The 15,536-nt window shown below is 51.6% G+C and overlaps 4 protein-coding genes and 1 pseudogene across 4 annotated transcripts; 3 read left to right on the top strand and 2 right to left on the bottom strand.

Annotated features, from left to right (window-relative positions):
* Positions 1-705: 705 nt before the first annotated feature.
* Positions 706-1,107, top strand: SAPIO_CDS0566 (annotated as a pseudogene; the record flags this gene model as incomplete).
* A 700-nt stretch (positions 1,108-1,807) lies between these two features.
* SAPIO_CDS0565 (uncharacterized protein) lies at positions 1,808-3,010 on the top strand (the record flags this gene model as incomplete). Its single annotated transcript, XM_016783316.1, has 3 exons — positions 1,808-1,853; positions 1,928-2,437; positions 2,547-3,010. The coding sequence occupies 3 exons, from the start codon at positions 1,808-1,810 to the stop codon at positions 3,008-3,010; spliced, it is 1,020 nt and encodes a 339-aa protein (XP_016646516.1).
* Positions 3,011-7,487: 4,477 nt separating this feature from the next.
* Positions 7,488-7,964, bottom strand: SAPIO_CDS0564 (uncharacterized protein; the record flags this gene model as incomplete). The annotated part of the gene is made up of 3 exons (XM_016783315.1): positions 7,488-7,631; positions 7,723-7,862; positions 7,937-7,964. The coding sequence occupies 3 exons, from the start codon at positions 7,962-7,964 to the stop codon at positions 7,488-7,490; spliced, it is 312 nt and encodes a 103-aa protein (XP_016646515.1).
* A 631-nt stretch (positions 7,965-8,595) lies between these two features.
* SAPIO_CDS0563 (Protein transporter Sec39) lies at positions 8,596-11,442 on the top strand (the record flags this gene model as incomplete). Its single annotated transcript, XM_016783314.1, has 4 exons — positions 8,596-8,883; positions 9,196-10,090; positions 10,163-10,319; positions 10,374-11,442. The coding sequence occupies 4 exons, from the start codon at positions 8,596-8,598 to the stop codon at positions 11,440-11,442; spliced, it is 2,409 nt and encodes an 802-aa protein (XP_016646514.1).
* A 468-nt stretch (positions 11,443-11,910) lies between these two features.
* On the bottom strand, positions 11,911-14,609 carry SAPIO_CDS0562 (AP-1 complex subunit gamma-1; the record flags this gene model as incomplete). Its single annotated transcript, XM_016783313.1, has 4 exons — positions 11,911-14,086; positions 14,157-14,345; positions 14,408-14,531; positions 14,600-14,609. The coding sequence occupies 4 exons, from the start codon at positions 14,607-14,609 to the stop codon at positions 11,911-11,913; spliced, it is 2,499 nt and encodes an 832-aa protein (XP_016646513.1).
* Positions 14,610-15,536: the final 927 nt, after the last annotated feature.

Below are 15,536 nucleotides of genomic sequence, written 5' to 3'. Positions count from 1 at the left end.
CTGATAGCGAACATAGCACACCATTTCCGGCGATTAATCCAAAGCATTGCTGCACTGGTTGGAGGTGCACTCCGATCTCACGTTGATGCTGGTTACAAGAGTCCCAGACTCTATCGTGGACAATATCACTGATCAGGCTACCTCCTAGTCCTGTTATCATTATCCACTGTTACTAGTCGTGCTCAAATACATCAATAGATTTGATCCATCAAATAAGCAAGACCTGTTCCTTGCGACCCACGCTGAGTCCTGGTCGAAACCAGACCCTGCTCAACTTTGTTACAGAGGCTTGTTCTTCACGCAAATTCCAGCCAGCTTCATACAAATTTGCGCATCTTCTCGAGCGATTTCCCTCATTACGAAGTACACAATCATTGAGCGACCCCCCTCTCTCTTTATTTTCTCATTATCCCGTCTCGTTCTTGTCCCTTTCCGTCCAATCTCCCCATATCGACGAAAGCTATGGCAACCTTTCGCCGATTTCGCCTCGAGGATGTCAATAATCTATCAAAATGTAATTTAGACCCGCTTACTGAAACGTATGAACTTGGGTTCTACCTTCAGTATCACGCAAAATGGCCTTCTCTCTTCCAAGTCTGTGAGGACGCTGATGGGAATATTATCGGGTACAGTTAGTTTTCCGACATGCACCTCAACCACTCCCCAGCCCGGCAGAGTAGATTGAACTAACTCTAAAGACCAGTCATGGGCAAACTCGAATCGTCTCCTGATTATTACAAGTCCCATGAACACTATCTCCCGTGGCATGCACACATCACTGCGCTTACAGTTGCCCCGGAAGCGCGGCGACAAGGGATAGGCAAGATACTGACAGAGCAACTCGAAGCTGTCGCCGATGCCAATGATGCCTGGTTTGTCGATCTCTTTGTTCGCAAGAGCAATCACAAGGCTATCTCATTTTATAAGGGAATGGGATACAGTGTTTATAGGGTTGTGAAGGACTATTATGGGGATCATGCTTCAGACCCGGCTGCCTCTAGTGAGGATGCCTATGATATGAGGAAGGCAATGAAGCGAGATAGGAATAGGCAGCATGTGAGGGATGATGGAGAGACTCACTTCGTGAACCCTGAGGATGTATGGTAACCTATGGTGTGCCTTTGTTCCTCATGATAAATTCATACTTCACTTAAGAGACTTAGTTGTCTCCTCTGCCTTTCTTATTCTTTGGTTGATGAATTCATGAGCTTATGTAGTTAGTTATCTCCAAGTACTTGTCACTCAAAATTATAATTTTGACAAGTTCGTTCAGCAATTCCTCCAGCTAATACTTTGAAAGTAATGGTACAACTTCCTCATCGCCCTGTCCCAGAAGTATTAACCGACATTAGTCCGAAACCTAGGCTTACAGCTGATGATTCCTGCAGGAAAGAGACTGGGGAAGGTGCACCACCTGAGAAATAGTGTTAAGCCTGACTCCTTCGCAAAATATCCCTGAAGGATCATTTTTCCCCTTACCCTCTCCCTCCATCGCGTCACGGGTCCTCAGAGCAGTGAGCACTCAGTCTTGACCTTTACCCTCAGATTTTTACAACCAGCTTCCCTTTGTATCACCATCTACCATTTCTTCCCCTTTCATTTCTTCTCTTTGTTCACTGGAGCAATTCAGTGTCGTCCCTTAACTTCTAACACCCCAACCTGGGTTTTGTAATTCGCCCTTTTTTTCAAACCTGTTCTATTCCATCACATCAATATCTTCAGATTACAACATTAGGACTCCATTCATCGCATCATCCGACAACTACCCCTTTGTTTCAGTCTAGGTCCACAGCTTCAACACTACACAATGGCGACAACTGCTATGGATTATGAGGCCAACGGAGGCTATGATGGTAGGCTAACTCACCCTCTGGTCCGTTCTAGTGGCTGTGCACACGTGGTGGACTAATTCTTTTTCCTATTGCAGAGGAAGCGCCTCGCTACGAATTAGACCGTCGAAGCCCTTCACCGAGGCGCGACGATAACGATGGCGGTAACCGCCGTTCGGCCTCGCCCGCTGCCAATAATGACTCGTTCGTCAAACCTCCTTCTCTTGGAACTCGCTGGACAATGATTAACATCTCGCGCAGGGCTTCAAAGGAAGAAAGGGGTCCCAAGGATGCAGATGATGGCGCTGTCAACCCGGGATCGAATCTCTTTGTCACTGGCATCCATCCAAAGCTGACGGAGCTCGAAGTCACTCGCCTCTTCGAGAAGTATGGTGAAGTAGAGAAGTGTCAAATCATGCGAGACCCTCACACCAAGGAATCCCGCGGCTTCGGATTTGTCAAGATGGCAACAAGCGAGCAGGCCGACGCTGCGAAGGAGGGCCTTCAGGGTGAGCCCTTTGAGGGTCGCAACCTGAGCATCGAGAAAGCACGCCGCGCCCGGCCCAGGACCCCTACGCCTGGCAAATATTTTGGCCCACCCAAGAGAGGTACGTACATTCTCTCCCGTCTTCCATGTGTCGACGCGCCTTGCTCCCCCCTAAATCATATTCCCCTATCCGTCTGGCTTTGGCTGTGGTTTCTAACAACCCACTTTAGATCCCCGTGGAGGTCGATTCCATGATCGATACGATGATCGTCGCCGAGGTGGATATGGATCGTATGGGCGAGATGACCCATACCGATACCGTGGCTACGACAGGCGACAGGATGATCGTGGCTATGACCGTGGATATCGCGAGGATCGCGGTGGATACGACCGCGGCCATGAGCGTGGTCATGACAGGGCACAAGAGCGTGGATACCGTGATGAGCGCACCTATGATCGCCGCGAGCGAGATGACGGCTATGGCCGCGTCGACCGATATGGAGGTCGTGATGACCGGGACAGGTACGGTCCCCGAGGTGGTGGTGGGGACGACCGCCGTGCAGCTGGTGGCTACGACCGGGAACGATATGACCGCCCGAGTGAACGCGAGGGCGCCCGTCCTCGAGACGCTCCCTCTGGTGCAGCTGGCTACGGGGACTCCGCCCCTCGTGGAGATGGAAGAGAGAACTTCTAGGATGTTCAACCCATCATCCCGAAATAAGGTTTGTTTTTCGAGCCACTCCTGTTGCATCCTGTCGACACCGCTAATGCAGAGAGCAAAGTGTCGTGAGACCGCGGCCCGGCTGAACCATGCCGAGCCGCAATTTAATTACGCAGGCTCCTGAGCGTCTTTCGCTTGATCAACCGTTCATTCAGTATGCTCGATGGTTACTGGGTTTCGTTTGCGGTTTATTCTCATTTTTTCTTTTTGTTCCTTTCTTTCACATTTCTTTGATCCTCCTCTATTTCCAACGCAGCACGACGGACGTTCGACTTGGAGTTAAATGCGACTGTTAGGGATGGTAAACTGGTCACAAAAAACAAAGGGAATCTCGACGCTCTCGTCCAGGAGTATTTTATTTCGTCTTGTCAACCGCACGGCAGCATAGAACAGACTCGGATGGGCGACATGTGGATTTTGAGGACCTAGATGTTGACGGTCTTCCATTACCGAGACGCCGCGCCTTGTTCGTAGCTTTTCGCAGACATATCAACCGTACGCCAGTACACCGGCGCCTTCATGGGCTGACAGTCATGACCCACGTCGGTGGACCTCATGTGTCCGGCACGTTTATGGTCGACAGTTTTCGCTACAATCCGGCTTTTTGATCCAGTTAATGCAGTGCTTCCGTTTTCTCGACTCGTCTGCAGGCACGGCCTCTCTGTCCACTTTGCTTCGACGCGCCTACGCCCGTACAGATTCACCTTGATTATGGACAGCGATGATTACTTCGTCCCACTCTAATTGAAAACTCTTCTCGACACACTTGGTCACCTCGTCGTAATCGTACCGCCCATTCAGATATCAAAACCAAACTGAACGGACCACATCGCATAACGCTGCGTCATCTGCTCAGTTCCCACCCGGGGACCGGGGAGCTCTTTTTTTTTCGCGAGCCCTGCTATGCTACCGTTGACAAGTCCTGTGCTTTCTGAAGTCCTACTGAATCGAATCGATTGGAGGTAACGGAATGTCTTTGCAAAGCCACCCCTGCTGACGATTGTCTAGGCTAGTATATATTCACAGGTTGCGTGTGTCTCTGGTGTTATTCAGAGTTGCTCATGCCAGCATCATTCAACCCTACCCCTGCTTTGCGAATCATTGACGGCAGATCTACGCACTACAAGTGCAAACATGGCAAGTTGGCTCAGTCGTACCAATTGCCTCCATCACCATCTTGTTCACGTATCGTTCATCTTTTCATTGCGGCCGGTCTGAGAGAGGAACGCCTCTTGACTCTGCTGATAATGACTCGTCCGCCAACGCGCAGGCACTGCTGCTGCCAATTTATGACATCGACCCTCTCTCTGGGCACGTAACCTAACCTTCGCTTCTCTTTCTCTACGCCAACCTCATCGTTCCATGCTGCTCATTCAGTATGTTATATCTCCTTCGTAGCCTTGTGGGGAATGGGCCGACTTTGCTCTCCTGCCACCCCGCCCGATTCTGGACCAGAACCAATTGAACAATCTAAAGCCAAAGCGATTGTCGCCAGTGGATGAGTGGTAGTCCTACTCCCAGCGAGGTATACGTAACTACGTTACCTACATACTAGTTGACCGTCTTAGTGGCGGTGGTGGATGATGGCAGTGTTCATAGGGCATAAATTTGAATCGCCCATGGTCTAATATTTCAAGCTTTATTTCCTCGGTGGTAAACAAATAATCTTTTCATTTTGAAAGCATTCTATGTCTGGGCACCCCTTCCCGATTCGATTTTTGATCTCGAGTTCAAATCCACTCAGTCTCTTGCTTGTGTGCCACGTAGTCTTACCCTCGGCGTCTACTTTTGACGGGCGATGTATATGCCTTAAGTCCGTTTCTTTGATATGTAGCCAATGCTCTCATGATCCCCTGAATGGGTCTTCACTGCGGAGCCGCTTCATGAGGTCCGCACTCGGGCCCGTCAAAGGTATTCGAGTCAGATCCGGGCCAAGGAGGCCCCTTGGCAAAGAGGAGAACTCTGGTTTGCCGTTAATTAGACACATTTGCTTTGTTCGCGTTCCGTGCTCAACTCTTTCTCCAGGCTCACATTCGACAGCTCCAGGGCCTTCCACCCCAGGAAGCTGTGATAATCCAGTTGCCCCCTGACCCGCAGTATTTCCCGCGGGAGCTGTCTCCGGCTCCCCTTTTCTCTGAGCGGAGAAAAACAGGCTTCTCATGGTCTTCTGTTTCCGGTCCCTTGCTGGAGTGTAATCTCTTCCTTGAGCTGCCGAAGAGGATACAGCAGCGCCCGCGGCCGAGGGTTGCGTCCTTGCCAAGGCAGAATGCTTGAATCGTGTAGGGCCAGATGATGACGACGGGTGTGTTTGCTTCCCCTTTTGAATGTTCGATACCATCTCTATCGTTTGTGACTCGTAGGTCGTGTTGGATTCACGAACTTCACCCACTGACGAGGAGGGGCTTGTGTGCTCCGAACGATCACACATGGCGGCGGCTCGGTGACGTAGAATCGGCAACGCAGGTAAAGGCCTGCGATTACTTCCGTCGAGAAATCCATCCCGCATTTGTTTGCTTGGCTGTGGCTTGCGAGCTGAACCAGGGCTACTCTCGAGCAGTTCCGGGGGCCTTGTCACCGCACGGGAGGTTGTCAGGGCCTGGCCTACGTCCCATCCAGAATCAACGCCGATGCCACAAGATGCGCAAGTATCGCCATGCCCGCACCTAGTGCCCCGTTTCGGGTCCTGTGCAAAGGTGCTTACTGATGTATCTGACGGATCACTTGCCAGTGTAGAACCAGGCAAGACTTCCGCCCGTCCCGTAAGACCCGTTCCGTTGGGCTGTGAGATAATTCCGAGTTTCGAGAGGGCTTCCCATGGCTGGTAGTAGAACCTAAAGGTGGCGTATGGCGAGTCCTTGCGATCGAGAAGGCTCCAGTCAAACAAACCCGCCTCCTCTGGAACTTCAAGACACCTGTCGGCCAGCAAACTGAGAAATCAAATGATTCATGTCAGCGAAATGGCCTTTAACTAGCTAACCAGCGGTTCACAGGGGGAAAAGAGAGAGCAAGAAAGGGAAACAAGAGAAACCGACCCTCTCTCTGAAAGACCCTCCGGCCAGTTCGAGTTCACTTCTGGCACTTTTCGGCGACGCCCACTTGCCCGAAAGACTTGGATCTCGATGCAATCTTCATCACGGGCAACCGACGTGAATCTTTGGTCGGGAGGAAAACGGAGGGTTCTGGCCTCGATGCTATGCCCACCTTCGTTTATATAGCACCATTCCGGATCTGACTTGTAACGGACCCTAGTAACAGCACCTACAGTGCGTTGATTCAGGTTGATCCCCCAGTTGGTCACATTTTTCTCATTCAAAAACATCTTGAAGTAGAGGTGAGAACCAGTGCTGGGGACATGGAGGACGGAATATTGAACCCAGAATCGCATGCCTCCCCATCCTTTAGCAAACAGAAACGTGGAACAACGTGGTATGGAGGGAGGGTGGATCCTCTTACCTGGGAGTGAAGGCACGTAGACGGAAATCCTAGGGTCCACTCTTTTCTTTCTGAAAATGTTCATGCCCTTTAGGAGTGGCAATGTCGAATTGTCCGGCGGTCCCAGAACGGAGGCAGATGGCTCGGGATCAACAAGCGTCACAGAGCAGGAATCTGGATGCGGGAACTCAGGCAGTCGGATAGGCCCTGAATCCGTACCGATGGAAATGTCAAGTCCACGGAAGCAAGGCATTTTGATCAGGTTCAGCATAGACTTCCCAGATAAGTCTTAGTAAAAGGATGAGACACAAAGTGCCGAGACGACCCTATGTGCTAGGGTCTAGCTGGCGCCGAGGTTGAGTCTCGAGTCCTTCCCTTGTGGGCAATGATATCGAAGTGAGTTGGGATGGGGAGTATAAACAGTAAACATCTTTGGTGAGTATGGGTATTGCTCAGCAAGGTGACCAAAGAAGATAGTCCAAGGTGCGTCTTCGCAGCAAATGAGCGAGACCGTGCAGCAAAAAGTGAGCCTCCATCGTGAGAGCATGTCCAACCACAAGAGTTGCTGGGTCTGGAAAGAGGAAAGGGCGACGAAAGCCACAGGTGCAGTCCTTGCTGAGCAGTCCACGACAACCTAGTACCGTAAATCAAAAGGATTCATTAGGGTACAGGAACAAGAAAAATAAAGCAAAGGGGACAGGTGGTAACTTGGGCAACAAAGGAGGCTGGAATTGCTCGGCCAACACCACCAAGTCTTGGAAGCCGACCGCAATTGCCATACCATGAGAGCAGGCTAAGACGCGCATCAATTACACGGCAGAGGCGGGTTCTATGCCGACCTTCGGGACGAGGCTTATCAATATATTGTATATCGGCCGGTATGTCCGTACGCATCATATACTTGTACACGCAGACCCATCATTGCAGAGTCTCAGCACTTTGGTCTCAACCAATTTCTATCTATCCCGATACTTCGAAATAGTTCCCAGGTTTATGTCCGGCCATCATCGGTTCGGGGTTATGACTCCAACACCTTTTTCGACACTTCATCTCTTCCTATTAGACCCAGGCTGCGTATTTCGCCAGCCGTTGGCGCGTTGTCTCGAGGGCTCGCCGCTTCAGCCTTTCGGTAGGCGTCTTGTAGCGCACGTACGCGGGCAGCCTAAGTAATTGTCAGTAAGTATCCTTCTGAATTTGGCGGTACTATAGGAAACATGGACCAAGCCGCCCGAAGAGGCGCCAACATCCCCTACCTCTTTCTTGTGGTGGAGGCATTCGTAGTAGTCTTCCAAAGCTAGGCCGCACTTCTGGGCGCCGGATCGGTCTTCCGGAGTGGAGTTGACGACATAGCATGCGAGGACTTCCTGCCAGAAGGGGAAGCAGCGGCCGGGTCCTGAGAGAGTCGTTCGTATCTCGCTGTTAGTCCGACGCTCATAAGACTGGTTGATTTGGTCCTTTAATCCTTACCACCGCTGTAGCCGTAGCCGGACGCCATTATGTGTGGAAATGGAGTCAATTGGAAGACGAGAGACTTTTAGGTCGGTTTCAAGGGCCGATTGGCGTCGTGCGTGGCCGTTCTGTGTGGCTTTTCGCGTTGTCCTGGTATGGCCCTTCGGGTTCTTCGATGTTTGTTGAATCGATGTTCAGAAAGCGGCAATTTGGGAGCCAGTCATGAGGTTCCGATTGTCCAGGCTCAAGGTCAAATTGATTCGGTGTCTGCAGCGCAGTGGGTCCACTTCCCAAGTGCCTGTGATGAACGCCAGCTGGCCTGCCTTGCCAGCCGTAGACTTGCATGACACTAACAGAGGATACTAAAATTTATGAATAGTCAAGCGCAGAACCAGAGGTATACGTGGTAATAAACTTGAATAAGGGCAAGACAGGATGGTACCATCAATACATTGATACTTCAAATCGAGCTCAGTTGTCATCAAATGGTCAATCTCTATGACGACGATTCGAGAAACGGCGGACCTCGCAAGCTCGTTTCGATAACTAGCATCTTCCCATCACCACCGCCACCAACCCCGCGCCCCGCCACAAACGCCCAATTCCTGTCACTAGATAGTACCTCGACTCTGAGTGTAGAAACGCCAACAAGTCGCCATGTTCTCGCGAGTCCAACGATGACCGCCGCTACTCTCTCTCCCACCAAGGTTGTCCTTCTGGCTGCGCATCTTGCAACTCGCGCCGACATCGATAGCCTCTCCTACCTTGTCTCTAGACACGGCAATGTTTTACAAAAGGACCTAGTCCTTCGCATCCTCCTCACTTATTTTCCCGAAACCATACCATCTCATACCTACGTCCCCTTCTTACAAGAGCTCGCTTCAGGCGACTTCGCCGGCTACGATCCTATCGACATCGATTCGACCGCTGTTGATGCCTTGACCGAGAACGAAGCTTCCAAACAGGTCCGGAAGCTCCATTTACTTCCCTTGGCATGGCCGGAAGCGCCTGTAGATGCGAAGGATGACTCCCTATCACTCTTTCTCCTCCGTAGGGCTCATCGGGTTGATGCTGTCGCTGGACTGCTAAACCAACTTCCCGCCCTACTTGTTCCTTTCCTTCATAGCACGCCCTCCCTGCGGTCATGGATGGTATCAGTTCTGCTACCTCTCTTGCGGAGGAATGTTCAATACTACCCTCACGATTGCGTTCCTTATACCCTCGATCAATTTCGGACGTTACCAGATGATGCTGCGCTGTCATTTCTACTGTCTCAGACCGAAGTGCGGGAGAATCTTCATCTTGTTGGAAGAGACATGAGGGGTATGGTTGGCCCTTGGCTCCAGGACCCAACCAAATGGACGACGTTGCCCCCAGATGGGACAGAGTTAGATGGCTTGCCACCCTTCCCGAGCCTTGAAGCGGTTCTCGAGTGGCTCACCCAACAAGCATCCAAGAATTGGCGCCTCGCGGTTGAAGTTATTCGGCAGTGGCAAGGGCCTATTGACTCCGATTTTGGCGATTACGATGAATCTAGTTGGTCCGAAACGCAGCAACAATACCTGCAACGGCGCTATTTGCGCGCTGCACTAGCCGCCGCCTATCTGATCAATGAACCAACCGTAGATGCGATATCTGGCGTCCACAACATTGCCTGTCGTATAGCATCTATCCTTGGTGTTAAAGAGCCTAACCCTCTGGAAACATCCGCAATTGTCGCTCTTGATTTCACCGACGTTGACTCCAGGGACCCAGCTGCCACCAAGTTTGTGTCACATATGCGCAATAATTCGTTGGAGGAATCCAATCCGATCACGAACCCAAATCTGGCCTCCGTCCGGCGACTCAGTGCGCTGACTAGCAGTGCTTTTCTCCTATCCAGCGCAGGCCTTTCCTGCTCAGTGCGAAGAGCGGGTGATCTAGTCTTCCTCCGGGATGCGAGGGAGCAAAAATCCGAGGCAGTGAAGTTTATAAACGCTGTTGCCCGCCGTGCGTCTCAAAATAACGATGATAGATATTGGCTTGTTGCTAGAGACGAGCTCTTCTGGTTGTGGTCTTGGAGTGCTGCCGAGACGGGTCCCGCACCTCCCCAAGCTGGTCTCGGCGTTTTCGGAGCTGTCGGTTGGCAGTTTCTCGAGACCGAATTCTTGAAGGCGCTTCTTGTGGCTACGCGTATGGCACTTCCTTCTCCTATCCCTTAGTGGGGGCATTTGTTCCGTTACGCTAACATGGAGTATGGAATAGGATATGGACTTGCTCAAACTATCTATGAGAAGCCTGGGCACAGCTTGCTCGACCCGGCTGTTCTTAGAGACACTGTCGTCACGGCTGCCATGAACGCGTTTGACAATGCATCGAACCCGAACAGAACGCGGGGCGGACTGAAGAGATGCGATGACATGTAAGCCTCGACGTCTTCTACTTGGCCCTGTAAAGAATACTCACATTATGCTAGTATCCGCGCTTTCCCTAAGACTTTAGGAAAAGCTTCACCAGCCTTCAAACAAATAGACTCATTATTGAAAGCAACACACGCGCTAAGCCATTACCGTCTGGTCTTGAAGCAGGGTGAGCCGTTCAGCCCCGTCGTGCTCAGAGTCCACTCGGATCCCATCTCTATCATTGCGAAGGTGTTGGAACAAAACCCGAAGAGCTACACCAAAATTCAAGACTTCTTGGAAGTTGGCGCCAACATGGTTCGTGCCGGGCTGTACGCAAGCAAGACGCGGAAATCCGACACGGATGATCAGCAGAGCACATTACTGTTCATGAGCGAGAAGCGGGTGACATCAATGTGTATTGAAGCGGCGCTACGAGAGGACGACTTCGAAACTGCCTATTCATACGTCGCAAGCCGTCTGGCTACGACGGCTCAACTACCTACTACCTCAGACCTAGCTGGCAAGTCCCCTGCGCCACTTGATGATTGGTCATGGAGGGCAGCACTCCAAGCAGGGCAATACATTCGGACCGCTCAAACGATCCAGCCAACCCACCTCGGCACAGCGAGCGGGAACCTAGACATCCGCCATCTTGAACAGCGTGTCGAATGTCTCGCCACCGCTCTGCGCATCGCGCCCTCGTCGCAACTCCACGAAATCCTTAAAACGTTTCGGCGCTGTGAAGAGCAGCTCGATTCTGCCATTAAGGAGGAGGCTGCGAAGGAAGCTGCTTGGGATGCGGCGGGAGATTTGCATTCGCCGGGCATCCCCGGCGCCTTTACGCCCGGCACCACCGAATCACGGGCCGTGCCGCCATCTGCGAGTACTTCTCGTGAGGCTGATGATGTGCCTATGTCTCTCTTCGACTTGTCACGCGCGACAGCCCGCGTCGCTCAAAGAAACCTGAGCGTCCTATCGAGTCTAGGCTCCAGTAGTGGGGGGCAAGAACCGGAACCCGAGCCGACTCACAAGGACGATCATAGAACACGAAAGAGAGATCAGCTGAGGGATGCTGCGATGGGAACGTTGGTGTCTGGTGTCGGCTGGCTGATCAATGCCCCTGCCAACCGCACAGATGGATAAATAATAACGGAATGTAAGATGGAAGGGGACGTAATAGATCTAGTTTTAACATAACTCTCTGTCGCGTTGACTTACTCCGATACTTACTTCCCCAGCACAAATGACTAGATACGCCGACAGCACAATGTCGACCCCTTCCGCGTACGAAATGGCTCGCGGCCCACTAAACAAATGTGACAAGAAGCTGCTCCTTTTTCTTCCTTTCCTTCTTTTCTATTTCAAGCCTAGAACCATGCCTGAATTCTCGTAGATATTTACTTCTTCGAATGTGTTGCATCCCAACCATCGGCTTTATTCGATGCATTCTTCACCAGTTTCTCACCCGAGCACCGCGGTGTTGTCGGATTACAACGGTTCAGACCAATTGACCTGGTCCATAACTTGACCTGCAGAGGGATGGGAATACCCGATTCTCAGCCGCAACCTAAGGGGCTTTGGGAACAATTGATGTTAGTACAAGGTGTCCATCTAGACGGCTGGAGGTTTTGGATGTGGGAAGAGAGAGAGAAGGGAGAGGGGGTGGCTTACTCCTTTACAGCCCGCAACCCTCATTAACTGGGTCGCCTCCGTGCCAGGCGCGATATCAGGGCTCGAGATGCCCAGAAGTTGAAGCTTCTGCGACTTCGGAACGGCGGCTTGGAGACCGACATTGGAGAGCGGAGAGGAAGGTGAGGTATTTCGGAACCTCGCCATAGCTTGTATTATACCCTCAGAGTTGCGCTGGAGTTGAAGCGTAATCTCAAGCCCGTTGGAGTTGTAGCAGGCATGGCTGGCTGGTGCCGGCGGCGATGAGACGGCCTGGGGTGCTGGCGTCCCTGTGGGTGATAGAGATGACCGGACGCCAACGTTGGCAGCGGCCGGGGCTTGTGCGGGAGGCGGATAGCCCTGGGGTTGGGTCGGACTTGGGGTTGAGAAAAGATCCATGATGGAGGCCACATTCGACTGTTGTGGTGGAGGGCTGGCAGAGGTTGTTGGAGCTGGAGTCGAGCCTCCTAATATATCTGCTAATAGATCCATATTGGACTGAGAACTAGGAGCGGCGGCAGCGGGTGGCTGATCCATCAAGTCAAACAAGAGGTCTTGCTCCGTGGGTTTCACAACCTTGGACTTTCTGTTGCTTGCTTTGCTGGACTTCTTCGTAGTAGTTGCGGCCCCGAGCACTCTTGATTCCTCCTTAATCTGAGGAGGGGGCATCTTCTCTAAGACTCCTCTCCGGATATCGTCATAACCAAAGAGATTGCCATACTCAACCGCCCGCTGCTGGACCTCCACGTCCAGACTTGTTTGGTTACTCTGGAGTATGCGCCGGATTCTTTCCACTTGAGCAGCATCCGAGAACCGAGTCGTAAGTTTCATCAGGGCCGTGACAATATATTCGGTGGTGACCTGTGTCGCGTAGCTGCTATTCAATATCGTTGAGAACAGGTCGATGATCTCACGCTCCTCGACGTTCTGGACGAGCTCTTCATCCTCGTACTGCCCGCCTCGGAGCAGCGAATCGCCAAACTCGCCTATACACCATGCGGCGGCCTGCGTCAGAGACTCTTGAGTAATATCCTTCTTCAAACTTGCGTAGAGCTTTTGGACAGCGTATGTTTGCAGTTCAGGCGTAGTGGCGATAAGGCGAATGAAGGATGATAGGATTGGCTCCTTAACATAATTACCGGCGAGAGTCAACACCCTGAGCATAGTGTCGACGTGCCAGCGCTTGTTGGGAGCGAACTTGTCGGCGGCAATACCAATCTGACTCGTCATTGTCGGCTTGAATTCATTATCGGCAACCTCCAAGAATGCCAGCAATTCCCGAATCAGAACCCTAACATTCGACTCATTGATCAAAGTGAAGCTTAGTTCCAGGGCACGCCTCCGAATGCTAATGTCCGGATCCCTCAGACACTCTAGAATGGTGTTCCGGTGTCTCTGAACGGCGTTAGGTTCGATTCCGACTACTTTGATTAGGGTGTTCAAAGCGACATATCGAATGTTGTTGTCCCTGTTGGATAAGAACTTTCCAAGAATATTGACGCCGAGAACTCGCAAGCCAGAGTCGGCTTCAATATCGAGAATTGTCCGAACCGACTCGTATAAGATCGAATTACCGACATTCTTTGAAGAGTCGGTATTCGTGGCAACCTGGGCTAAGATATCGTTTATCTGTTCGCTCACTTCGCTATCCCCGATAGCAAGGATTCGGAGAAGACGAAGAATCTTGACTTGAAGAAAGGGGTCGGTGATGCCTGTTACGTCGTGCTCCGGAGCGTACCCAGAAGTCGCAAGACCTTTGAGAGTCTTTACCAATACAGGAACAAACGGCCGGAACTTTTCAACGATACCCTCTTCGCCGCCTTCTTCTTCATCAGCCTCACAGAGACTAGTCGCCAGGGTTAAGCCGCAGAGCAAGACGCCGTGGTTCCGGTCGGATAGCAGGTGGGTTGCCTTTTCGAGGAAGTGTTCCTGGAGGTCGGGCACTTTGCGACATATACGCATAGCACACAGGGCCGCCTTCCTCCGAATATAAGGGTTGGAAGTAGATATCAAGCTTTCGATCTCGGGGAAGAGGTCCCGGGACATCTCGACAGACGCGATGTTACCGAGCGTACATAGGGCAAGGCCGACGATGTACTGATTCGAGTGAGAAAGATCGCTGTATCATCGTTAGGAGAGGCTATTAAAACGGGTATACGGAGAGAGAAGGAGAGAACGAGTCGACTCACTTCTTCAACGAATTCGTGACTAGGGTGAGCACCTCCTGGTTCTCGTCAAGGAGGAGACTGGTTGCCAGGTGACCGAGTCGTTTATCGGCGAAGCGAGGAGATGCGAGAAGCTTGAGGCATTCTATCTGACCGAAATGGGTCCTTTCACCAAGGGTGAAGAGGTATAGTAGCTTCGCAACATTATTTCGGCTAGAACAAGGACAACAATCTCAGCGCGGGCGCGAAGAACTTCGGCGGATAGCCGGCCTTACCGGACGTTGTGGTCATGGCTCTCCTCTCGGAAACTCGCTCGGATCGCCGCGCTTTCTTTCTGGATAACAGCCCGCTCGTCGGCAATCGTTTTGGCAGCCCTGACGTTTCTGATGAACTGCTTCACTACACGGGTCGGTGAGGTCAGCCACGCTGTGATGAGGGGCGAAGCAAGAAGCTTGGGGGCCGCGTACAAGAAGCCATGGTGGCCGGAATTACCAACTAATACCACGGAAATCTGGAACCGGAAAAAACTGGGTGGGATGCAGTTTAGCATAGACACCGTAAGATAGATCGTTCTCCCGGATCGACTCTATCGTCAGCTTGGTGGTGATAGGGGGCTTGACTGGCCTCAATGAGTAGGTGCCTATCAACGATGAGTGGGGCATTGGGATTGGGTGTCTCCAAAGTCAAGGTCAAAGGTACAAGTACGCTTAATTGCATCTCAACTGGAGAGCATTCCCCTAAAATTTGTCACGTGGCTAGATCGTGGTCCCCTTTATGACAACCAATTCCATTGTTCAACAGCTTCAAACGAGATCAAGCCAACAGCCGATCTCGCGCACTCATATTATACTTCGTACTGTCGATGTTCATTTGATGCCATTTGGCAGTAGAAAATGAAGCTTGGTTCTTGCTAACTGCAGTCCTCGATCAATCCTTTGCGTTGTGGAATAATTGCCGTGGAATAGTTTTATATTTCTGTGACACTCATAAACTTCCCACGGCTACTCTGGCTGTCGTCATGAGCCGCCCATTGCTAGGTGACCATTTCGACAAGATGCAGAAAGGGTAGACCTCGGCGGAGTCCATTGTCCGGACTTAATTACGTGATCTTTGTCTTCGCTGGATGCACTTCTACTATATGTAAGAGTTAAGGAGATGAGATAGAGCTCCAACGCAGCAGGAGCAGGTCCTACTACTTCGCATACAAAATCTCTGCAGCGAGCTGGAGGGTTGGAAAACAGAAGAAGGAGGTTAGATTTCAGGGCCTCTTCAAGCTGGCATCGGGAGATGGTGGGGTGGTCCCAGGAACGCAAGGTAGGAGGAACCTCGGAGACTGCCAAGGAGAAGTTGTTGTGGCTGAGCACACACTATATTCACAACCTCTGCGAGCTATTCAGGTCTGGA

Source organism: Scedosporium apiospermum (genome assembly GCF_000732125.1).
Source record: "Scedosporium apiospermum strain IHEM 14462 chromosome Unknown SEQ_SAPIO_0022, whole genome shotgun sequence".
NCBI classification, from domain to species: Eukaryota; Fungi; Ascomycota; class Sordariomycetes; order Microascales; family Microascaceae; genus Scedosporium; species Scedosporium apiospermum.
This window is presented reverse-complemented; position numbering and strand designations above follow the sequence as displayed.